Source organism: Echinops telfairi, unplaced genomic scaffold, assembly GCF_000313985.2.
Source record: "Echinops telfairi isolate 266 unplaced genomic scaffold, ASM31398v2 ScPeMD7_7457;HRSCAF=8495, whole genome shotgun sequence".
Lineage (NCBI taxonomy): Eukaryota > Metazoa > Chordata > Mammalia > Afrosoricida > Tenrecidae > Echinops > Echinops telfairi.
In genome coordinates, this window is record NW_022111357.1 from 17,538,242 (window position 1) to 17,563,155 (window position 24,914).

A 24,914-nucleotide genomic window follows, 5' to 3' on the forward strand; every position below is an offset into this window, starting at 1 on the left:
TCCCGGTCCAGTGGGAGCCTGCTTGGACTGAGGCCGAAGCAGCCCCCCCTGGAATTCCTGAGGCTGAGGGGAGCAGGGGGTGGGGCTGTCCCTCCACTCTGACCCCCTAGATTCCAGAGCCTGGTGGGGAGGGATGTGGGCCTAGGGACCTCCGGGAAGCCTGCCCTGCCGCCGTGACCCCACCTGGTTCCCACTGCTGCTGCCCTGGTGCCCGCCCATTTGTGCAGTAGCAGCTCCATGCCTCTCTGCTCTCTGCTCTTTGTCCCAGCCTTGGGGCCTGGTCGCCCCCATCACACTCCCCAGGGCAGGGTTGTGTTTCTCCCATCAGACTAGAGGCTCCTGAGGTTGGGGTCATGATGACTCCTCTCCTCTGCCCCCCGCCCCTCCCCACTACTCTCCCAGCCTATGAACTGTTTTTCCAAATGTCAAGGGAAACGAAGCTAAACATTTGGGGTGGTGATGGGTAATCTTTCTTCATGGGGGACTAGCTGGGCAGGCCTCCCTTTTCCCCACCTCCTAAGGAGGTGCCACCCACATGCCCCGCACCTGGCAACCCTCCTATGGGAGTGACCACGGGGAACTGATGACTCCCTCCCTGAAAGGCAGGCTGTGAAGGGTTAAAGAAGGGCCCCTTCCCCTTGGTATGTGCTGCTCCCCCCAGGCTGAGGAGTGGGTGGGAACATAGGGGTCTGTTGCCTTATAGCCACTCATGTGGTCAGCCCAGACCTGAACAGTCACATTCCTGCCCCTGAGGACTAGGGCTTAGGGTGGAGGGGTTGGGGCCTGGAGGGGGTTGGGCTTATAGAGAAGAGGCTGGGGACCCAGAGGCTGGGGCTAGAGACTGCTGGGAACATGAAAGTATTGAGCCTGAGTATACCTGTGCCTCAGTCTCCCTGCTTGTATTCCCCTCAAAACCTTCCTCGTGGTCCACATTTCTGTGGCACAGGTACATACCTGGTCTCAATTCTAAACAAAGAAGAGTGTGGCAGAGACAGTTCCTGACATGCAGAGAAGCACAGGGACTTGTGGGTAGCCGCCAGTGTGACTTTCTGGTGCTTGGGGGAAGTTGGCTGGGTTTTTGGCTGGGTCAGAGGCTCTGAGATCTAGGGTGCAGAGGAGGCTGTGTGAGACAGTAGAGCGAGACCTGGGCGGGCCCCACAGAGCCTGGTTCTCTGCCCAGCTCTGGACCTGACTCCTCAAGGCCTCGGTGCCCTCATCTGCAGGACTTGAGCCAGTGGTCTCCAGAAACCCTCCAGTCTGGTTAGCCAGTGGCTATGGATGGAGGGATGACGGGTGGGGGGCAGTGGTCTAGAGGGGCGTGGGAACTTGCCAGCTCAAGGGGGAGTCTGCAACGTGATCCCAGAGCAAAAATAGCCCAGGTCATTTTCAGCTGCCTGGGCGGAGGTATCTGATCCCAGCAGGGCTGGGCAGGGGGCAGGGAGGAACCTTCTGTAAAGTCCTCTGGGAAACCAGACCCTAGGATGGGAGAGCTGGGAAAACTTGGCATGCCTGGCTGGACTTCATGGGACCTTCAAGGCCCTGGGCAAGAGCCCAGAAATCGAAGGATGAGGAATGCAGAGGGTTAAACAGAAGGTAAGGGCTGACTCCAGCCCCCTTTGGGTCCTGGCCTGGATGAGGTGAAAGGTCAGCCCCAAGGAGTCCAGGCACAGCTGGGGAGAGAGTAACCCGATCCTTCTCCCAGCCAGGCTCTGGGGATCACAGAGCTGCCTCCCCAGGAAAGGTGCTTTGACTTTCCTAGGAAAGGGTTTGTTTCAACTTGTTCTCAGCAGGGGTTGGGGGAGGGCTCCGGTCCTTGGGGTCAGGCAGACTTCCAGCAGTGTGGCAGTGCTTTGTCATCCTGGGGTCGGGAGGTGGAGGTGCGTCTGCTGGAAAGGTTAGAGGTAGCCTGCTTTCTCTCTCTCTGTCCCATTGTTAATGACTCTGACAGCCAACATCAGGGATGGAAGATGCTTTAGAGGTGGGAGGCTTTCCCTACACACGGCCAATGGGTGGCTCTGCCCAGTTAGTGAGAGCAGTCTGATCTCCCACAGTGACAGTGAGATGTGTTTGGGGTGGGAAACTCCACCCCAGCCAGGAGATGGCTTTGCTGCCTGTGGTTGTGATGATGTGGGTGTAAATTCGGTGTGATGGGAGGTAGAGGTGATCCTATGTGGAAGAACGTAGCCGCTGGAGTCAAACTTGATCAGGGTTCAAATTCTTTTCTTTACTGTAGGCAAGCCTCTATTTTCCCACCTACAAAATAGGACCGAGGGAACTCACCATCCGAGGTAATTTTGAGGATTGGCGCAGAGTAAGGGCACAGTGACAACTTCACCTTCTTGAGCCTTACTGTGTGTCAAACATCTGCCAAGTAACTGACCCACCTCATTCTGTGGCGCTCAAGGAATCAGTAAGCTATGGGTGGGAGAACGTGGCCTGGTCTGTGTTTCTCGGGCCTGAGACAGCGTGGGACAGCCAAGGGACTGGGGAGGGGGTGAATGGTGTTGCGTATGTGGCCAAGGATAGATCAGGCAGGGTTCTCAGGCAGCCTAGAGCCCCCACTTTCCACCCCAGCAGGCTTTGTGCGCCCGTGTGTGGGTGTAGCTGCCCCTGGCGCACGCCTGTAGGTATGTTTGAGAAGGCGCAGTCATCTCCAGAAAGAACAAGTTGCCTTTTGTACCCATCCAGACCCGGCTCTGGACTGAACCTTCTCGGGGGGATCCCCTGTCTCCGCTCCCCGCCCACGGACAGCGCCCTGACCGCTCCCGCTACGGGCCCCCACCTGTGGACCTGGATGGCAGACTAGGTAGCCCCCCCTCCTCCTCACTCTGCTCCCACCCCGACGCGGCAGGCTTTGGTCAGGGGTCTAGGACAGCTGGCGTTCCCGAAGCCCCCGCCCCTTGTGACATCACCCCAGGTGCTACCAATCTCCGGGAGCCCTGCCCATGAACGGCCCGCCCCCTCTCAGGCACCGCGCCCAAGTGTCCCGGACGCGCAGTGGGTGGAGGAGGCTGCTGGGCCCGCCCAGGAGGCGGGGAGACCGCTGAAGGCTTCGCCCTTCCTGCTCGCGGAGAGGCTGAACCTGAGAAGAGCCGTAGTCTTCACCGCCGGCCTCCCTGAAGGTGAAGACTGCCTCTCCACCTTCTTATTCTTGGTCCAAATCATGCCAAGTACTATCTTCTGCAAATCTTCCCCAAACTGTCACCCACCCCCCTCCCACCGAATCTCTTTCTGATGACCTGCCCCTTTTAGTGGTTCCTCCCTAACAGCCCCAATGCCAGTATTACTTCGGACCCTACACTGCTTGGGTGCGTTTTCAGAGCCTCTCACCTAACAGCCCTGTGGTTGCTTTCTACCTCCTTCATTTGGGAGGCCCTGAGGGACGAGGACTGGCGCAGACTTGGCACCACCAAGCATTTAGGACGAGCACACAGAGGCCCAGGGTGGGAACATACCTTGCCCAAAGTCACACAAGTCAGTGGAACAATCAGAGCTAAAGCCCAAGGCTCCTGGCTCCCTTCACCTGCTGACTCTGGTGTGTGACTAGAATGGGGACTAGCAGAGGGATGCTATAGGCCTTCCCTCCTCACCCCAGCAGAATCGGTCCCCTGCTCCAAATCCATGCGTCTCCTACTAGAGCCCCTGGATTCCAGGAAAGGGAAGAGGAGACGTTGGGGAGAGCTGGGAGGGTTTTTGAGACCAAAGGGCTACCAGCAGTTGCATGGACCCAGTGATTGGGAGAGTCTGGTTCTAGGGACAAGGATTTAGTTTGTGGGTAGGAGGTCTCAAGTTGGGCCAAGAGAAATGTTGGGAGCCAAAGTGTGTAGGGATTCAGTGCAGCAAGGCAGATATTATGCTGGGCCAGTACTCTTCTCCCTCCCCCACCCCACCCCCAAAGCTTGGGACCCAGTGGAATGCTGGGAGGCCCGGGGAATGGGCCAGGCAGCCAAGGTGTCTCGGTGGCACAGAAGCAGTTAAGAGCTGCCTCAGCCCGTTCCTTCAGACAATTAGTGACATCTCGCTTGACAACACCACACTGAGCCAATGCAGACCTCAACCCCCCTCCCGGCCCCCCCACGACTGCTTCAGCTGTTTATTCTTGGGCTTTAACAATTGGGATTCTGACTTGGAGGAGCGGGCGCCCCGCACTGCCCTCTGACCCGCCGTCGCCTTGGCAACTGGAGCCCGGTAGGCCTGGGCTCTGCGTTAGGATTACAGATCCTGAATTCACAATCTTGCTGCTCCCCTGCAAGCAGCAGCAGCAGCATGCAGGATCTTCAGCTAGACTCGAGGGGACAGAGCAAGGAGGGTCCCTGGGGCCAGCCTGAGGCATGGATAAAAACCTAAGGTGCCCACAGGCAACTTGGAGAGTGGTGCACCCCCACCCCTGCAGCTTCCCTGGGGTAGAGCAGGGCCTAGTGCCCTCCTCTGCCCCCCACTCCCCTGTCTTCTCACCCACTCGCTGGAAACTTTCTGCTTCTTGGTAGAGTCCTGTGGGCAGGGGTGAGGCCTCTTCATTGCCCCCCTCTTTCCCCCTCAGTCAGCCCCCTACCATGCCCAGAGCTCTTGAGTGCCAGCAGACTGTGCCCCTGCAGTGCCCGCCACCATGGCAACAGGCCCCCTCCCTCACCAGCTCTACTCCTGGTTCCCCCCCACCAGAGCCGCCAACTGCCCCAGCTGAAACTGGAGCCGCTGCATCTGTGAGCCTCATGCCCAGACCCACATTCCATTTCTGTCCTCTGTCCCCCTCAGCTCTGGAGATGACATCCCCCCCTCCTGCCCCCTCCCTCCTCGCCTCTGCCTACTCCTGCTGTTCCCCCCACACTCTATCACTTAGCGTCTCCCCCTTCTTTCCGCCCCCATTATCTTTGAGTGTCTCACCCTCTGCGACTGTCTCTGTTGGTCTCTGGGTGTGTCACTCCCTCTGTCTGTCTCCAGCTCCCTGGGTCGCTGGTTCTCTGTGCCTGCCCTGTGTGTGTGTGTGTGTGTGTGTGTGTGTGTGTGTGTTTCTCTGTGTCTCTCTGTCTTTGTCTTGACTGTCTCTTTGTTTTCTTCCTCCTTCTGTCCCTCTTCTTGAGAGTCTGTGTGTCTCCCTCCTTGCCTTCTCTCTCTCCCCCTCAGCCTGATTCTGCCTCGTTTCTCTCACCTCATCTCCTTCCGTTCTCTTTCTCTCCCCAGATCGGATTCTCTGCCTTGGTTTCTCCTTCCCTCTGATACTTTCTCTTCTCTCTCCTTCCTCCCCTCCAGGCCTAGGTGGGGTTCAGGGTTGGACCTTCTAAGTCTTCGTCCTCTATCTCCAACTTGGTCATTCCCCAGAGGCCCTGGCAGCCTCATGGGTATCTGGAGTTAGCCTGGGGGCAGCTAAATGTAAAGAGCCAACACAGAGTGGGGCAATAAGAAATCTCAGTGCCATGCCACCCTTCCTAAGGATTCAGAGGGTGGACATCATTCATCCACCGCCCAGTTGGGGGCAGAGCCAGCCCAAGAAGCCCCCTACCTAGAAGGGCTCAGAGAAGAGCCTGCCTCGGCCAGCAGCACACGGCTGTGTCCCCTTCCTGCCACAGCAAGGACTGCCTGCCGTTGTGCTGCAGTTGCCTCCGAGGGGCACTGCCTTTGCTCTGTCTGCCTTCCAGAAGGTACCGTAAGATCCTGGAGCAATGTCAGGATTGCGAGGGACAAGCAAGGGGAAGAGAGAGGGATGCTCACCAACATGGCCAGTGGTGGGGCAGGGACGCTGGGTGGGGGTGCGGGAAGCCGATGTCCTAGGCAGGGTGGGAATGGGTTCTGTCCCCTTAAGTGTTGGGTGGAGGATACTGCCCCGCCTCCCCCCAAGACTGGCAGCCCCTGCTGGCTGTCCAGCCCTCCCGCCCCATCTGGACAGCGGCCTCGGCCCTCCGCCCCACCACCCTTCTTCAGGGAATGAGCTGGAGTCATGGGGAAACTGTCCCTGGGTGGGGGAGCTAGACCTCCGAGGCCTAGCCCTTGCCCCTGGGTGTGGTGAGGCTTGGTCAGGCAGACCTCTCTAGGCCCTTGGGGTCTGGGCACTACTCCTCACCAAGGGGCCAGGCAGGGGTGCCTGGGGTAGGCGGTTGCTCGCAAGGCATGCTGGGCCCCCTCAGTGGATGGGTGGGGGGAACAAAGCTGGCATCGAGGCCTCAGCTAAAATTAGCCGCTTCCCTGCGCGGGAGCAAGCATGCCTGCCAGCCGCCCAGATCGCCGCTGCCTCGGCAGGCCATCTGTCGCCACGTTTTGCTCAGTACCCCAGAGCCCCCCAGCTCCAGCCACCCCCAGAGGCTAGGGGGATTCTGCTTGATTGCTTTCCTTGGCCAGGGCTCTGGGCCCTACTGCTGTTGTGCTGTGTGACCTCAGGTTAGGCCAGGCCCTCTCTGGGCTCCAATCGGCGAGGACCCGGCGCACTTTTGATATCCCAGATCTCTTATTTCTCCAAGTGCCAGGTGATTATAAGCGCCAAGTAGGATCTAGGGCAAAGGGGTATATGGGTAACAAAGTCTTACTGATTCCTCCGTCTCTTTGCAAGACAGTGAAACAGCTCTGTGCCTATCAGACCCTCAAAATCCAGAGAGAAAGGGGTGAGGGACAAGTGCAAGTGGAAAGCCAGGAGGCGGAAGCTGGGACTCGGCTGATACGAACCTGCCCTTTTGGTCGATTGGAAGCTCCCATTTTCTGAGCACCTACCCACTGTACGGCACACTGTCTCACCGCTGGCGTGGTCCTGGCCACGTTGCAGGTGGAGACAGTGAGGTAGAGGAAGGTGAAGTTCTCTGTGAGGAAGCACTGGAGCTGAAGGTTGGACCCCCTGTGTCCTCCGTCCCGTGGGCCCCATGGCACTGAGTTCAGGCCTCCAGCTCCATTTGACTCTGGCATTTCCCCGACCACAGTCCCATCCCCAAAGCCAGCAAGGCTGTACTTCTGCTTCACGGGCACCCAGCTGGGCCTGGGAGGAGCTCAAACTTGAACCCAGGCCTCTTGGCTCTCTTCCTCCCTCACCACCCTCTGGCCAGCCGGCTGGGCCTGTTCCCTGAGTGAGTCATGCCCCGGGACTTTGGCCTCCTTGTCCCCTACTCTGTGGCCTGAAGTTTGGAGAGGGGGGTTTTGTAAGGCAAGGGGCCTCCCTGGCAGCAATAGGGACCTAAAGCCATCGTTCCACCCCCTCTTCAGTCTTGGGTACTTTTGGGGGGGGGCGGACCCCCCCACTCCTCTCCTACACACACTGTGGATCTCCAAATAGCCTTACAGCAGCAGCCCCGCAGGCTTCAGAGACAGCCCTCCTAGCCCCACCCAGCCTGTCCCCTCAGTGAATAAGAAACTGGATGGGCTGGGGACATGGGGTGGTGGCATTTTCAGGCTGTCTGTGTGCCCAGGTGGCTTCCTTCCCAGTACTCCTCTCCCACACACCGGGCCACTGGGCAACCCAGGAGGCCCCGAGGCCACAGCGCCTCCCTGCCTGGTGTCCAGGGACCAAGGTCACGCCTAGAGCCCTGTGTATCTCCACCTCCTCCTGGGGCCAGTAGTGTTTGTCACTGGGGCAACGTGCGGCTGTGCCCGGTGCTGGCAGTGTCGGGGTGACATTCATGCCCTGTGAGCTGTGACGTCTCTGCAGGCAGAGGATAGCACCACCCAGGCTGGCGACAGCGATGGAGGGGGAAGGGCTGGGGGTGGGAGTGGGAGTGGGCTGTCACCTGTCCCAAGCAGTCAGGGAAGTGATGTGTTGTGTACCCATCCTACAGTCTGGAGGGAGGGCTCATGAGGGAGGGCTCATGAGGAAGGGGAAGGTGTACCCCAGCTTTGTACAATGGAGTGGGGGTGGAATGGTACCTTGTTCGCATCTGGAGGGGGACACCTGTCTCACATTGTGAGTGATGGTCGGGTGCCTGATGGATTCTCTTGTGTGTCTCGAGCGTAGGGAGTAGGTTTGGGGGTGTCCATCTGCATGCTGGCTACATCGTAGTGAGGGGTGGTGTCCTCTGTCCTTGTCTCCTGCTGTCTGGGGGTGTCATCTGCCCATCTCCTGCCTTGGGGGGCAGTTAAGTGTTTAACTCATCCTGTTCAGAGGGTAGAAGGCTTGTTACTGCCTTGTACGCCCAGCTGCCTGACTGTTGGGAGAGAGAGAGAGAGAGAGAGAGTGTGTGTGTGTGTGTTGCCACCACCACCATGTGCCCATCTCATACTCTTGTGGGGATGACATGTTTGATTATCTCATTGTCTTGGGAGCTTCTCCCTCACCCTGAGGAAACAGGGTGAGGCCCTGTACTGTGGGCTTCCCAAAGGGCTGCTGGCCAGTGGCCCTGAGCACAGGTAGCAGTGTGGGTGGGCGAAATCCTGCCCCCATCATCTGCCTTCCAACCCAGATGACAGCAGAAGGGACCCAGAGTTTCTCAGATGGCGTGGAAAGGAGTCTGTGGAGCTTGGGGAGGTGGGCCCCAGGCCCGGTTCACATGGGGGCCAGCATCCCTGCAGGTGTGGGGGACCCTGTTCCCTGCCTCCTCTGCCCCTGAAACTGTTAAACTAATTAAGGCTGTGGAGCCGCAGGATTAATCGGGGCAGCTTGGCGCGGGCCGGGAGCTCAGGTAGTCGATTAGTGTGCCGGGGAGGATATTGGATTTCTGAACCGCAAGTCAGCACTATTCGGGCCTGTTATCTCTCTGAAGCTTGGGGGTCAGGAGGCGGGAGGCTCTGGGCGCACTGACCACCCCCCGCCCAACCAAGTCTAGGAGTCACGTCCATTCCCCATGCCTACACACCACCATCACTGCTGTCGGTGCCCAGTGTACCCACCCATGCCCCTCCTGGCCAGTCTGCTGCCCACGCCAGGCTCTCACCTCCAGCCTGCCCTGTGGCCCACTAGCCTCCCGCCGGTGCCCCCGCCTCCCTCCATTTGCAGCCCGTCTCCCCTGCTCCCTGAACTGTGTGGCCCCTGGTTCTCCTCTTGTGTCTGCACCTCTGCCAGGTCCTTTCCTTCAGACTGGCACCGGGGCCCCACAGATACCCCTCTCTCTGCCTCCAGTCCCCATCTCACCCACCGTCTCTGACCATGGCTCCCTGGCTGTCTATGGACTCCGGTGTTAGGGTGTGCTTGTTTCTTATGTCTCTCTGTCTGTGTTGCCCTGTGTATCCTCATTGCTTTCCCCTCTGTCTTTTCCTCTCGTCTCTGGCTAGCCGGCTCTCTCTCTCTCTCTCTCTCTCTCTCTCTCTCTCTCTCTCTCTCTCTCTCGTCTTTTCCTCTCTCTCTCTTGTGTGGTCTCGGCTGGTGTCTGCAACCAGAACAAATCTCCCCCAGCCAACACCCCCTGAACAAGGAGGCCAGAGCAGCTAATGGAAACCATGTGATTCCGCTGTGTGTGCCTGGAGCACCGTGAAGGGAGCCATAGTCCCAGCGCCCCCCACCCCTACTGTCCCTCCTGTCCCCCCCCACCCCACCCCGCCTGTGTGGGCACAGTTGCAAGTTACCAGCCATTTACAGTTTCAGGAGGTTGGAGGGAGCTTTGCTCCTTAGCCCCCCTCCCCAGCCCCTGGGGCCAAGTAGACCCCATGCAGACTTCGCCCACCACATGTAGGAGAATAGGGCCAAGATGTGCTGGACTACGGAGCCTGGACGGGTGGGGGTGCGGGGGGGCATCCCATTGCCCCCATTGGAGGGCTCCGGGGCCACCCAGATTTCCATCTTTTCTATCCTCCTAGGCCTCCAGGGAGCTGCAGGGGGCGGGTGTCCTCGAGGGCTTGGGAGCTGCCTGACTGCATTTCCGTGCCCACCCAACCACGGGAAGGGGGGCCGGATCAGGAGGGAGGCTCTGGCAGGTTGGAATTCTCCTTCTCTGCCTGTGGATAAATTGTCCCTAATCCAGGCTTGGGGAGTTGTCTGGCTCCTACAGAGAGAGAGAAAGAGAGAGAGAGAGAGAGAGAGAGAGCCGTGAGCAGGAGATAGGAGGAGGAGGAGGGGAGTAGGCATACACACAGTGACACAGGCACTCAGTGTCGCACAAAGGGTCTCACACTCTTGCAGGCACACACACGTGCCCTGACCAGCTACACAAAGGTGCCACACCAGTAGCAGGGCACTGGCACACAGTGACATAGCCCAGGGACCCACTGGCACACAGGAGCGCACAGTGGTGTGCCTCCATGCCATGATAAGGTCATGCACATGCATGCATGCCTGGACACAAAGCACATCCTGACCCGAGAGGAAACAGACCTACAGGGACACGGCGACCAGTCCCACCATGACCCTGAGAGCCCAGAGGAAGGAGGGGGCAACACTGATTCACAGTGACACCAGGGCCTGCAGTTACAGGCCTGAGATTGGAAACCTGCAGGGACAGCAGAGGATCAGCCACATCTTCCCCCTCCACCAAACACATCCAGAGAGTCGGGAGCCGGGCAGTGTGCCCCCACAGTCACACTCGGACCCTGGCCATGGTCAGGCGCACCAGGGCATACATGCTAAGCCCAAGTGTATACACACACTGCTAACCACAGAGGCCACACTGAGCAAACACACTCTCCCACGTATATCAGTCACTCTTACACACACACATAGACATGCATCCATAGACATACAAAACTACACAGATACCTACCAGACCCAGGAGCCCCCAGATAGGTGTATGTATTTGCACACAGCTCAACCCTCACGGACATGCACGTGTGTAGGCAGGCTCCCCCGCACCCACACTCCAGGCAACCAGGACCTAGAAGCAGTCTATGGGACCTGGTTCCCAGATCTCCCCACACACACTCGGGGCTCTGGTGCAGACCTCAGAGAGGCAGGCACATGGGCAGGAAGAAGGGGGTGGCAAGGAGGACCATGGCGCTCACAAAAGAGGAGACAGCCTGCTCGTTGCTGAAGGAGAAGGGCAGCCGCCAGCTGCCTCCACGCCCCTCGTGGGATGTGCATTCTCCATCACTCCGCTGTCACAGCAGCTCACACCTGCGTGTTGTCAGGCAGCTCTTTGCGTGGAGGCCTCCCCGGAGCATGCCTCGCAGCACGGTGCAGTCGCTCTTATTCTCCCCATGTAGGGATGAGAAAACTGAGAAGCAGAGAGGTTGACTCATTCTGTGTCTTGGCTCATGCCTGGGATGCTGTGTTTGCTTCCACAGATGGGAGCTTGCCTGCCTGCCTATCCAGTGGCCTGGACCTTGGAGCACCCCCAGCTGAGTGTGTGCAGAGGGCCCCGGGTGCGGGGCAGCACCCCGCCCGCTGCGCCAACCGCCCCAGAGACGCTGGAGGAGACAGGCCCTTCCTGCTGAGCGGGGCCTGTCTGCACAGTCTGCTCAGGTAACTGTATGGGGAGGGTACCTCGGAGCTCTATCAGGAGACCTGCTTCCCATTTGCAGCAGGGACTTCCCCACCCCAGCTTAGGCCAAAAGAACTGAAGCACACTCCCTACTCACTTGCAAGGGGAAGTGACACCCCTGGGCAGCCATGGAGGCTCCTGCCCCTCCATAGCCTGCATGCTCATCCCTGTGTCCTGGTGGCCAGCGAGGGCTGGGAAGTGGGGACTCTATGACAGTGACCAGAACTTGGGGAGAAACTAGAGAACCTGCTGCGTGCACTGCTCCCCCAGGGCCCTCTCTCCTGGCGTCTAGAAGCAGAGAGCTGGGAGGCCAGTTCCGGTAGGTCTGCAGGGCTGCACTCGGGACTGGGCAGGGCACTGCCAGGCCCTGTGAGCCCACCCAAGCTCCAGAGCTGCAGAGGCCAGGTGGGGCAGCCTTGCCCTGCAGAGGCAACTCCCGTGCCTGACACATGAAGCCTCCAGGCTCCAGGAAGCTCCCTGGAGCCTGGCCTGCCTGGGGACCCCACCCAACTTCCAAAGGAGCATTCCTGGGGCCTGAGGTCTCAGGGTGGAGCCTCCCAGGCTATAAGGGTGGGGAAGGGCCTGTGTGTGTCAGTGTGTGTGTGTCAGTGTACACACCAGACAATAAATGTACAGGAAGTCTCATGTGCAAGCAGGTACTTCGATAGGTACACAGGGTTGTGTACACAAGTGTTATCTATGGGGATAGACCTGGGAAATGCCCAAGAACTGCGTGTGTGAGACACATTGAGGTGGTTGGTCAGTGTGCAGATCCAAGGTGTGCACTGGGCAGGCCTGTGACTACTGGCATGTGGTATACCCCACAACAGCAGGGGGTGGTGTAGCACTGAGCCAGGGCCCAGCAAGCTGGTTGCAGACAAGAATCTGAGCCCATGGGGATGGTGTACACAGGGATCCACGTGTACACCGGGGCAGGGTATGTTCAGGGGCCTGTTGCACCCTGGGGGTGGCGTGTGCACGCAGCTCAGTGTGTGCTTTGTGTGTGTGTGTGTGTGGGGGGGGTCGGCTCAGCAGTGCCCAGCCTGTGGCCAAATCGCTGAAGTCACTTCCTTTCCAACAGCAACTTTCCAAGAGGAGGAGTTCTTCCGACCTGGGCTAGGAGGGGTGCGGAACCGAGAGCTCTCAGGGGAAGGAGGTGGGCGGGGCGAATGGCTGGCCCAGGGAAGGGCTTGGTGGGGCTGGAGGAGGGAGTCCTCCCGGAGACAGAAGGAAAGAGGACAAGAGTCTGGAAGGGCCAAGGGCAGGAGGGGTGGGGGTGGAGCAGGACGGGAAGCAGTCCCTGGGTGACCTTGGAGGGAGGAAGGGAGGGCCACCCGGCAGGGTGACCCTCGGGTCCAGCCAGAGCTGGCGGCACCCGCACACCTGGCACCCAGGGCAGGGGGCTGGCAGGAGGTGGGGCTGGGGCAGACCTGCTTGCCAGGTGCCCTGCTCCGGGCAGGAAGGGGGTGGGCAAGGGCTGCACAAAGGAGCTCTGTGTGGCCAGGGGTAGGGTAGGATGGGGTGTGCTGTGCTGGGGTGGGGGGGCCTGATAGCTACTGGGGTGGGGCGGGGCTTGCTCCCCTTGGGGGCATTGATGGCTCCAAGGGGACACCTAGTGGCGAGGGAGGATACCGCATCGGAATGGCCACAGTTGGAGGGGTGGCCAGCCACTGGGAAGGGAGTAAACTGGAAGTCAAGAAAACGGAAATTCTGGGCTGGGACAGTTGGGGTGGGCTGCATAGGTGAGGTTGGACTTCCTGGACAACAAGGCAGTTTGGTTTAGAGGAGGCCCACAAACCTAGATTCATGGCTGTTTGTCCTTAAGGCATAACTTAACCTCTCTGTGCCTCTATTTAAGAGCCAAGTAAAGGGCAGCTGCCACGGTCATTTCCACCATTTTAAAACACTGACCTGGAGTCAGGCTGGTGGGTGAGGGCGGCAGGAGCGAAGATTGGTGATGAGCCATCCCTGGGGGGCGAGGGGCGGTAGGGGGCGAGATCTGAGGAGGGGACGTGCTGGGAGTGCTCTGGCAGCTGCAGCCAGGGATCCTTTGATGCCCTGTTTTCCATTTGAGGACATCCCTGGGACTTCGCTCCAGGCTGGGAGGGAAATGGGGGTGGGGGGGGGTGAGTATGCAGCCTGGAGAGAGGGTCATGAGGCCGGAAGTGAGAGCTGGGGCTGGCAGCCCAGCTCCCCTGGGGAGGCTGTGGGTGGGGGAGGGGGGTGGCTGGGAAAGGGGTGGGCCATAGTGGGGAGGGTGGGGCTGGGGACTCAAGGATGTGGGCTGGCGCTTCCCGGCACTGTGCACAGCAGGTTGGGGCCCCCAGCCCCCTGCCAGCCAGCTGGTGTCCCCACGGGCAGGTTTAGACACACTGACCCAGAAGCAGACAGACAGACAGAAGGGCCCTTTTGACTTCCCTCACAGACCAGAGAGGGGCCAAGAGCACAGCGGCTGGGCTGTGGCGGGGAGGGGAGCCAGCTGCTCTCTCGGATCCCCGAGGCTGAAAGCGAGAACAGTAGACAGACAGTCAGGAGGTCTGGCCAGAGGACATGCCCAAAGGTCTTCATGGGTGGGTGGAGCCGAGGCACCCACTGGAGAGGAAGTTTTCCCTTTCTGCTGGGATCACACCCTCAGGCTTGCTCAAGTGGCATGTCACATAGTAGGGAGGCTTCATGAGACACGAGCACACACATACACACACACACACTCAATGAGGTGGGGGGTAGCTTCTGAAGGGCATCTCCAAGAGGGTTTGTGGTCCACCAACCTGTTAGATATCAGCCTGGGAGATTCCAGAGCCTGAGCTCAACCCTCCTTTTGAGCTTCCTGCAAGGGCAGGAGTGGCCTTCTGAACACCCCAGAGCACGACCTCAGGGTGGGGACTGACCAGGGTCCCCAACAGGCCTGGGGGAGAGCAGAATCTAAGTGAGTGAGGAGCAGCTGAGGCCAGGCTCTGAAGCCAGGGGAGGGACGGTGGGCAGAGGGCCTCCTCGCCTGAATGAGCAGCCCAGGAGCCTCTCCTGTGCCATTCTGCGGCCTTGGGCAAAGACTTTCTCCCTCTCCCAGTCTCAGTTTTCTCATCTGTAAAATGGGAGGGGCATAAGGTAGCTCTGTGCCAGTGTCCCCACTTGGGGAGCCAACTAAAAATACAGATTCCCAAATGGATGAGTCAGACTGCCCTGGACTGGGGCCTGGGTATCTGGAATGTTACACCCTCCCCCTACCCAGGCCCTGGGTTTGGAAGCCAGTGGGTTAGATGGTTTTAAGGTTCCTCCCAGCCTTAAATTAGACCACAGCTCTAGGAGGAACGGTTTCAGGAGTCACTGGTGGAGAGCTGCAGGAGCCGGGAGCGGAAGGAGGCTTTGGAGCTAGGGTAGAATGAGGAGGAACCCTGCCTCTGAACCGCTCTGTTACACCACTGCCCTGAGCCACTTCCCTCTATCCTGTAGGGTGACAAGCCAGGCCTCTTGGATCATCTGTGTGACGGTGCTTGGTAGATTGCAAACTGCTGCCCACTTAAAGGGAATGGAGGAATGCCCCCTTCCACGTTGTGCTGCCCCAAAGTCTTCCTGTGGGGTGATGACCTGAGGCAGGATGGCCGTACGTGTCTGTGAGGTATAGGCCAGGGCCAAGCCCAGCAGTGGTTAGGGTCTACAGTGTCCTCAGGGTCAGGCTTCATTCACCTCCCGTCTTCCTGAGATCCAGCACCTGGGTAAGGCCAAGGCTGAGTGCCCAGGGTCTCCTGGGTTCACACTTGCCTGGGTTTGAACCCCAGCTCTGCTCTGATCAGCTCAGGAGTTAGTCAGTAACTTTTGGAGCCTCCATGGCCCAGGGGCCAGAGGCTGGCTGGGGGATACAGTGGTAAACAGGCAGGCATGGTCCCTGGTACCTGAGTGCCCACACCCTGGAGAGAAACACTAAGGCAGTTACACAAGCCACTGATTACAGTGGTGAGAAGTACGAGGAAGGGGAAATAGGACTGTGGGAGGAGCCTAACCAAGGGGTGGGATGAGGACTTAGAGCCTTTCTGATGAAAGTAGAAAGGGGGAGGGTTCTCTTCACATGTTCTTATCTCACTCCCTCCATCAGCATCCTTTGGGGGTCACATTGTTGGTCTGGAAGGACATCTTCATGGGACAAAGCAGTTCTGATACATCCTTCCTCCCATCCATCCACCCATCCTGCCTTCCATCGTCCATTATCCATCCATCCATCCATCCATCCACCTGCTGTTTTGAAGCACCCCTGTGGGCCACGGACTGTTCCGGGTGTTTGAAGATTCAGCAGTGAGAGAGAGAAACCCTTGCCCTGGGGCACTTGCCACCTTCCAGGGCATGTTTTCCTCACCAGTGGAAACAGGGCATGGTCATTGTGACCTCAGGTTTGCAGTAAGGTCAGATGAGATCATCCACAGGCCGTGGCAGCAGGAGTTCGTATTGCTCTGACTCCCTGCTGTGACTCTTAGACTTCTGACCTCAGGAGACGCACCTTGCACTCCTTAGTTCTTCCAGTAACTTGGTCACTTAGGAGCTCCTGGCCGAAGTGTGTCTGCTTAGGCTTTCTGCTAAGTAAGCCCTCCATAGAGAGTGCGTGTGTGATTAAGTGACGTGATTTCCTTGCTAAGCCTCCATAGTTTCATCTGAAATATGGGGTTTTTCATAGTCCCTACCTCCCAGGATTGATATGAAGAATTAAGTGAAATGATGCCTGGACCGCTTCCAGCGCAGGTGGGTGCTCACTAAACCTGAGCTGGGGTGGTCTTTTGCAGGTGCTGTCCACACCCCAAGACCTGGGCCCAGGCCGAAGCTATTCCACAGCACCCCCAGCTGACAGCCAGCAACTGGCAGAACCCCCAGGCCCGGGGACCCCCTCTCTCTCAGGTCAGATGGGTGTGTTCACTAACGGGAGCTCAGGGACGGTGGGACCAGGAGGAGCCCGGGCCCCTGGTCTGGTGGGTGGGCTCTTCAGAACTCTCACTGGTCTTGTCGCCCATAGATCTCTCCAGTGTGACAGCCCAGGCAGCAGAGCCGAGGGTGAGTAGCTGGTTTTCCTGCAGCCCTTGGAAGGGGCCCGGGCACCTCTTTTGGTCTGGGTGGTGACCCTGCCCTGCTGAGAGTCTTGCGCATAGCTCTGGGCCTAGAACGGGCTGGTGAGGCGAGGAGGCCAACAGAGGGTAGTAGGGCTTGAGGAGGGATTGGCGTGTGGTGAGGCTCCTTGAGGACGTGGGAAGCTGCTGGACTGGGGTGTTCAGTGAGGGACCTCCTGCCCATGCTGCCCAGCAGGTCCTGGTCCCGGCTTCTCGCACCCTCATGTCAGCCCCGGCCCCGCCCGGCGGCCCTCGGAGGACAAGGTCAGGATGCGTGTGAAGCCCCAGGGCCTGGTGGTGACTTCCAGTGCCGTGTGCAGCTCTCCTGACTACCTCCGGGAGCCCAAGTACTACCCCGGCGGCCCCCCCACCCCCCGGCCCTTGCTTCCCACCCGGCCCCCTGCCAGCCCACCTGACAAGGCCTTCGCCCATACCTTCTCTGAGAACCCGCGCCCACCCCCACGCCGGGACCCCAGCACCCGGCGCCCACCAGTCCTTCCCAAGGGGGACGACCCGCTGCCCCCACGTGCGGCCCGCCCCGTCTCACAGGCCCGCTGCCCTACGCCTGCCGGAGACAGCAGCAGCTCCCGCTCCCGCCGCCGCTGGGACAACGGGCGGGAGACCCTGCGTCCAGTGGTGCAGCTGATCGACATCATGAAGGACCTGACCCGGCTCTCCCAGGACCTGCAGCACAGTGGCGTGCACCTGGACTGTGGTGGTCTCCGGCTCAGCCGCCCACCCGCCCCGCCACCCGGCGACCTGCAGTATAGCTTCTTCTCCTCACCCAGCCTGGCCAACAGCATCCGCAGCCCCGAGGAGCGGGCCAACCCCCACCCCAAGTCTGAGAGGCCCAGCCACCCACTCTACGACCCTGAGCCTGAGCCTCGGGACAGTCCCCAGCCTGGCCAAGGCCACAGTCCTGGAGCCACGGCCGTGGCCACGGGTCTGCCTCCGGAGTCTGAGCCTGACGGCCCTGATTACTCGGAACTGGCCGACGCCGACATCTTGAGCGAGCTGGCCTCCCTGACGTGCCCTGAGGCCCAGCTGCTGGAGGCCCAGGCCCTTGAGCCGCCCTCGCCAGAGCCAGAGCCTCAGCTCCTGGACCCCCAGCCCCGCTTCCTGGACCCACAGGCGCTAGAGCCGCTCGGGGAAGCTTTGGAGCTGCCACCTCTCCAACCTCTTGCTGACCCCCTGGGACTGCCGGGCCTGGCTCTGCAGGCCCTGGACAGCCTGCCAGACTCCCTTGAGTCACAGCTGCTTGACCCCCAGGCACTAGACCCCCTGCCCAAGTTGCTTGACGTCCCTGGCTGCCGCCTAGAGCCCCAGCAGCCCTTGGGGCCCTGCCCCTTGGCCGAGCCCTTGCACCTGGACTTATGCCCACCCCACGGCCCTCCTGGGCCAGAGGGTCATCCCAAGTACGCCTTGCGGCGCACCGATAGGCCAAAGATCCTGTGTCGCCGGAGAAAGGCCGGGCGGGGGCGCAAGGCAGACGCTGGACCTGAGGGCCGCCTGCTGCCCCTGCCTATGCCCACGGGGTTGGTGGCCACCCTGGCTGAGCCCCCGCTGCCACCACCGCCGCCGCCGCCACCGCCGCCACCACCCCCCCCTGCCCTGCCAGGCCCAGGCCCGATCCCTGAGCTGGAGCAGGAATCTTCCCAGCCCCTAGTGGTCCCTCTACGCAAGAACAAGTGCCGGGGCGTACGCCGGATGGTGGTGAAGATGGCCAAGATCCCTGTGTCGCTGGGCCGGCGGAACAAGACCACGTACAAGGTGTCCTCCTTGAGCAGCAGCCTGAGCGTGGAGGGCAAGGAGCTGGGCCTGCGCGTGTCCTCCGAGCCCACCCCGCTGCTGAAGATGAAGAACAACGGGCGGAATGTGGTGGTGGTCTTCCCCCCCGGCGAGATGCCCATTATCCTCAAGCGGAAGCGGGGCCGCCCTCCCAAGAACCTGCTGCTGGGTCCCACCAAGCCCAAGGAGCCTACAGTGGTGGCAGCAGAGACGGCCAGCGTGACGGCAGCCACCATGGCCATGCCGGAGGTGAAGAAGCGGCGGCGGCGGAAGCAGAAGCTGGCGTCCCCCCAGCCATCCTACGCCGCGGACGCCAACGACAGCAAGGCCGAGTACTCGGACGTCCTCGCCAAGCTGGCCTTCCTGAACCGCCAGAGCCAGTGCGCTGGGCGCTGCTCCCCGCCCCGCTGCTGGACACCCAGCGAGCCCGAGTCGGTGCACCAGGCACCGGACACCCAGAGCATCTCCCACTTCCTGCATCGCGTGCAGGGTTTCCGTCGGCGGGGCGGCAAAGCAGGCGGGTTTGGGGGCCGGGGTGGTGGCCATGCAGCCAAGGGAGCCCGCTGCTCCTTCAGTGACTTCTTTGAGGGCATCGGCAAGAAAAAGAAGGTGGTAGCCGTGGCCCCTGCTGGGGTCGGGGTGGCCGGCCTCACCGAGCTGGGGCACCCTCGCAAGCGGGGCCGTGGGGAGGTGGATGCTGCAACCGGGAAGCCCAAGCGCAAGAGGCGGTCCCGGAAGAACGGGACTCTGTTCCCGGAGCAGGTGCCCAGTGGCCCTGGCTTTGGGGAGGTGGGCGCTGAGTGGGCCGGGGACAAGGGTGGTGGCTGGGCCCCACACCATGGGCACCCTGGCGGGCAGGCTAGCCGAAACTGTGGGTTCCAGGGGACTGAGACCCGGGCCTTTGCCTCCACTGGACTGGAGAGTGGGGCATCCGGCCGGGGCAGCTACTATGGCGCCGGGGCGCCCTCAGGCCAGGCGGGGCTCAGCCAGGAGCGCCAGAATCTCTTCACCGGCTACTTCCGCTCGCTGCTCGATTCAGACGACTCCTCTGACCTCTTGGACTTCGCCCTCTCGGCCTCTCGCCCTGAGTCCCGGAAAGCCTCGGGCTCCTATGCAGGGGCCCCCACCAGCGCCCTGCCTGCCCAGCGTGGCCTGGCCACCTTCACCAGCCGAGGAGCCAAGGCCAGCCCCGTGGCTGTGGGCAGCAGTGGGTCCGGTGCGGACCCCTCCTTCCAGTCGGTTCTGCCCACTCGCCAGACCTTCCCGCCCGGACGGGCAGCAAGCTATGGGATAACCCCGGCCGCCTCTGACTGCCGGGCAGCCGAGACCTTCCCAAAGCTGGTCCCCCCACCCTCGGCAGTGGCCCGCTCACCCACAGCCCACCCGCCCACCAACACCTACGCCCCGCAGTACAGCGGCTATGGCGCTGGTCAAAGTGTGTTCACCCCAGCTAAGCCCTTCTCGGGCCAGGACTGCGCAAGCAGCAAAGACTGCAGCTTCGCCTACAGCAGCGGCAACAGCCTTCCCGCCTCACCCAGCAGCGCCCACAGTGCCGGCTACGCCCCCCCACCCACCGGCGGCCCCTGCCTGCCACCTAGCAAGGCCTCCTTCTTCAACAGCTCCGAGGGGGCCCCCTTCGGTTCAGCCCCTACCCCGCTGCGCTGTGACAGCCGGGCCAGCACTGTCTCGCCTGGTGGCTACATGGTGCCCAAGGGCACCACAGCCTCCGCCGCCTCCTCCTCCTCCTCCTCCTTCCAGCCCTCGCCCGAGAACTGTCGGCAGTTTGTGGGGGCTTCTCAGTGGCCTTTCCGGCAGGGCTACGGAGGCCTGGACTGGGCCTCGGAGGCCTTCAGTCAGCTCTACAATCCTGGGTTCGACTGCCACGTCAGCGAGCCCAACGTCATCCTGGACATCTCCAACTACACGCCCCAGAAGGTGAAGCAGCAGACAGCTGCGTCTGAGACCTTTTCGGAGTCGTCCTCCGACAGCACCCAGTTCAATCAGCCAGTCAGCAGCGGGGGCTTCCGGCGTGCCAACAGCGAGGCCTCGAGCAGCGAGGGCCAGTCGAGCCTGTCCAGCCTGGAGAAGCTGATGATGGACTGGAACGAGGCCTCGTCCGCCCCCGGCTACAACTGGAACCAGAGCGTCCTCTTCCAGAGCAGCTCCAAGCCGGGCCGAGGTCGGCGGAAGAAGGTGGACCTGTTCGAGGCCTCGCACCTGGGCTTCCCATCGTCCGCCTCGGCTGCTGTCTCGGGCTACCCATCCAAACGGAGCACCGGCCCCCGGCAGCCCAGGGGCGGGCGAGGCGGTGGGGCCTGCTCGGCCAAGAAGGAGCGCGGCGGGGCGGCAGCCAAAGCCAAGTTCATCCCCAAGCCCCAGCCTGTCAACCCGCTGTTCCAGGACAGCCCAGACCTGGGCCTGGACTACTACAGCGGGGACAGCAGCATGTCACCACTGCCTTCGCAGTCGAGGGCCTTCGGCGTGGGCGAACGAGACCCCTGTGACTTCATGGGACCCTACTCCATGAACCCGTCCACGCCTTCCGACGGCACCTTTGGCCAAGGGTTCCACTGCGACTCGCCCAGCCTGGGCGCCCCAGAACTGGACGGCAAGCACTTCCCGCCACTGGCCCACCCACCCACGGTGTTTGACACCGGCCTGCAGAAGGCGTACTCGCCCACCTGCTCCCCCACACTGGGCTTCAAGGAGGAGCTGCGGCCACCTCCCACGAAGCTGACTGCCTGCGAGCCCCTCAAGCACGGGCTGCAGGGGGCCAGCCTGGGCCACGCGGCTGCAGCCCAGGCCCACCTGAGCTGCCGGGACCTGCCGCTGGGCCAGCCCCACTACGACTCTCCTAGCTGCAAGGGCACGGCCTATTGGTACCCACCGGGCTCGGCTGCCCGCAGCCCACCCTATGAGGGCAAGGCCGGCACGGGGCTGCTGGCCGACTTCTTGGGCAGGACGGAGGCCGCGTGCCTCAGTGCCCCACACCTAGCCAGCCCACCGGCCACGCCCAAGGCTGACAAGGAGTCACTGGAGATGGCCCGGCCACCTGGCCCACACCGTGGCCCCGCCGCAGCCACCGCTGGCTATGGCTGCCCGCTCCTTAGTGACTTGACCCTGTCCCCTGTGCCGAGGGACTCGCTGCTGCCCCTGCAGGACACCGCCTACAGGTATCCAGGCTTTATACCCCAGGCGCATCCCGGCCTGGGCGGGGGCCCCAAGAGCAGCTTCCTGGGGCCTATGGCGGAGCCTCATCCTGAGGATACATTCACCGTCACCTCCCTGTAGTGCCAACTGAAGTGCCGACTGGACCGTGAGGTTTTGTTCCTGGGTGAGTCTGGGGATGTGGGTGCAGGGGGTAGAGGCTTGGGAAGCGGCACTGGGGACCCAGGGGTGGAAGCATTAGCACTTGGGCAAAGGGAAGAGGTGGAGAGATGAGGAATTGTAGGACTGAAAGAGAAATGGGGCAGGGGCCGGGGGGGAGGGGGGGGGCGGAGAAAGCAGATGGGATCTGACACTGGAGCAGGTATCTAGGTAGAGAGATGAGGAATTGAGGACTGAAAGAGAAGATTGGGAGGAGGAGGTTGATGGGACACAAAATTGGAGCAGGAATTGAGCAGAGGGCCTGGACATTTCAAGGGATTTTATTACGGAAATGACCAGAGGACCACACACTAGACAGGGCCACCTAGTCGGGCTCCCAAGTGTGTAGTTCCCTGTCCGTGCTAGGTCCTATAGGGAGAGGCCCCCAGAGCCCCCAAAGCACTCAGCGTTACACCTGAGTGAACTCTTTTGCAGGGGAGGACATTTAGGTACCCCTGTGTGAGACCAGAAAAGGGAGGGGCAGCAGATTGAAGAGTGCCCGCTCACTCAGAACCCATCCAGTACATGACCTAGTGGTCTGCTGACTCTTCTCCAAAAACGCACTGCCATGGGGGCAATGCCAACTCGTAGCAACAGGGTAGAACTGCCCCCACGAGTTTCCAGCACTGTAAATATTTATGGAAGTCTCCTTCTTTCTTCTGAGGAGCAGCTGATAGTTTCGAACCGCAGACCTTGTAGGTCGCAGCCCAGCATGTAACCACTATGCCTCCAGGGTTGCCGCTGACTTTACTAGGCACTTTAATTTTCCCGGAGCTTTGTTTATTCCAAGATGCATTCTGCAGGTGGCAAGCACCGAGCTGAGGAGGTGACCCAATGGCTTGGGCATACTCCACAAGGAGCTTTACGACATGGCGCAAAGCACTCTTTCCTGGTCTCCCCAGAGTCTGCCTGGAGGCTCCCATTCACCATCTTTGGCCAGAGGTGGGCTGGGCCGTGGTCTGCAGGATGAGGGTCCAGAAGTGGAGAAGGGGGTGCTGGGATCCCAGGCAGCATGTTTCCCCTAAAGCCCACCACTTCGCCAAGAGTCCAATGTTAGATACCGATGCTAGCAGGTATAGTGACCTCCCTGAAGAGCTCTAGTGGCGATCTGGGCTGAGAGCCGAGGTTTGAAACCACCAGCCACTCCGAGAAAAACATAACGATGACCCCGTTAATAGTGAAGTCTGATGACCCCGTTAATAGTTAAGTCTTGGAAACTCACCGGGATGGCTCTACCCTGCCTTTTGGGGTTGCTGTGATTTGGATTTGACTTGATGGCAGTGAGTTTTTTGGGTGAGTGACCTCACTGGTTGAGGTATTAGTATTCTCAAGCTTTGGTGTCTACAGAAAGGAAAATAAAAGAGGGAAAATGCCCCCAAAGTGGTACAAAGGGGACAGGGTTTGCGGGACCATTTTATTGAAGAACCACATACTTTAGAAACACAGCCACTTGGAGAGAGCAGGCCTCTCCCAAAGTTGTGTCCGCCATGGTGGTGGTGGTCAGGTGGGCTAGGGGGCAGTCTGAGCCCCTAGATTAAGGTGATCAGACATCCTGCTTTGGGACAGTTGTGATTTTTAACAATTTGTCACTTGTCCCGCGGCATTTTTTAAAAGTCCTGATTTTTGGAAAGAATGCATGACAAGCTAGGGTTTACTGTTTTCGGCTGCCATGTGGCTATTTCACCACGATATGAGTTTTATCCGTGGGGTCCCGCTTTACCAATGTTAACATCTGGTCACCTTACCCTAGATGTCCACAGCTTCCTGAGTCCTCCTTCCTGGACATGCTCCAGGAGAGCCCAGCCTGCTCTGGAAGGAAGGCTACTTGAGGTCAGGGTGACTCGGGGGCCTGGAGTCATTAGTAGTGGAAACGTGTTACCCCTTCTCTCAGTTCAGGCCTCAGTTCCCTTAGTGCCTGAAAGGGGGCAGCCCATGGGAGTCAGAAGGCTTGGAGGACCAGTTCGCAGTTGGCCACCAGCTTACTTATTTAGTGCCCCTGCCCAAGCTTTGTCCTTCGCTGGACCTAAGTTTCCTCATCTGTTCAGGCAAATCGACTGGGTTCATCTCTTGGCTCTTTGCAACTCTGCATGGCATAGACAGTGGCTCGAACTTCATCTCCTTGGCAGTGTGTTTTCCCTGCTAATGAAGCCAGGCCAAGATTAAAATGGCCTCTCATGCCCCAGGTGGCTCATTGTAAGCTGCACAGTCCCAGATCTGAAGCAGGCCAGGGAGAAGCTGCTTAGAGTTTAAATGTCAGAGTCTTGATCCTTCTCACTGGAGGGGGGAGATGGCTCATGGATAATCCAGAAATGTGAAGTAGTCTAAAGGCCGTTCCTCTGAGGCTCTGGATTGGAAAATGGACAGGCGTGGGCTCTGGGTGTACAGGCCGGTCACAGCTCAGTGAGATATTTAATGGAGCCACCCAGTGAGGCCTGGACGCAGGAGGGACTGGGAAGCCTTCCAGGCCCACGCTCTGGCCCTGCTCCTGTCTCTGGGCTGCGAGTTAACAGCGTTGCCCTCAAACCAGGACATTCGGTGGTTTCAGAAACATCTGCCTAGCACTTGTTCCATGCCAGCCCTGGGGGACACTGCAGGGAACAGCCTGGACAAGGTCTTGGCCCTCAGGGAGCTTCTGGTCTTGGGGGAAAGAAAGTAAAACAGAACAACACGGAGCGTTTGGTCACTGCGACCCTGGGAAGAGAGAGCGAGAGAACAATGGGCCTCGAGAGCCTGCAGTCGGCCGGCTAGCCCTCAGCTCAGGCCTGAAGGATAAGTGGGTGTCAGCTCAGCAGGGAGGGGGCGGGAGCAGCAGTGTGGAAGGCCCTGGGGAGGAAGATGAGCTTCGGGGAGCTGGTGGAAGACCTTGACATGGCAGCCTGGGATGACGTCAGCTTGGCCATTCAGGCAGGGCATGAGAAGACCTTTTATACATTGTTCCAAGACAGACGGGGGCCATTTGTCTTGGAATAATGGCTTTTCAGCTGCCATGCTATGGGTCCTGCTGGAGCAGAGAAACCTGCCGTAGGGCCAGGCAAGCAGTGGGGTGGCTTGGACCAAGGTGGGGATAGGGTTGTCCCCTGCGTGTCTCTAGGATGGCTCACAAGTCGGGGTTATGCCAGAGTTTGGTTCAGATCATGTAAGTGAGGAAGAGTTGGGGGCATAGAGGAGGGGGGGGGCTGGGGGTGGTAAAGAAGAGGGCATTAATTAGGATGTCACACTGTCAGCATAGGGCAATGACATGCTCATGCACCGATTTGGAAACTGGGCACTGGAGAAGCAGTAATTCATGTCAGCCTCACCTCTCAGGCGCCTCTATGCCTGTCCCAGTGCCAGGCACAGGGAGACAAAGCAGACCCAG

The 24,914-nt window shown here is 60.2% G+C and overlaps 1 protein-coding gene across 3 annotated transcripts in view; it reads left to right on the forward strand.

Annotated features, from left to right (window-relative positions):
- The window catches only part of AHDC1 (AT-hook DNA binding motif containing 1), a 52,144-nt gene that overhangs the window by 19,486 nt on the left and 7,744 nt on the right, over positions 1 to 24,914 (forward strand). Inside the window, exons 1-5 of one of the 3 annotated variants that reach the window (XM_045298747.1) lie at positions 3,029 to 3,122; positions 11,119 to 11,296; positions 16,085 to 16,196; positions 16,312 to 16,349; positions 16,599 to 21,524. In XM_045298747.1, coding sequence (XP_045154682.1) covers positions 16,673 to 21,481 — 4,809 coding nt within the window. In that variant the 5' untranslated portion in view covers positions 3,029 to 3,122; positions 11,119 to 11,296; positions 16,085 to 16,196; positions 16,312 to 16,349; positions 16,599 to 16,672 and the 3' untranslated portion in view covers positions 21,482 to 21,524. Of the gene's footprint in view, positions 1 to 3,028; positions 3,123 to 11,118; positions 11,297 to 16,084; positions 16,197 to 16,311; positions 16,350 to 16,595; positions 21,525 to 24,914 lie in introns of those variants that run through there. The other 2 variants (XM_045298748.1, XM_013005396.2) reach the window with 2 other exon arrangements.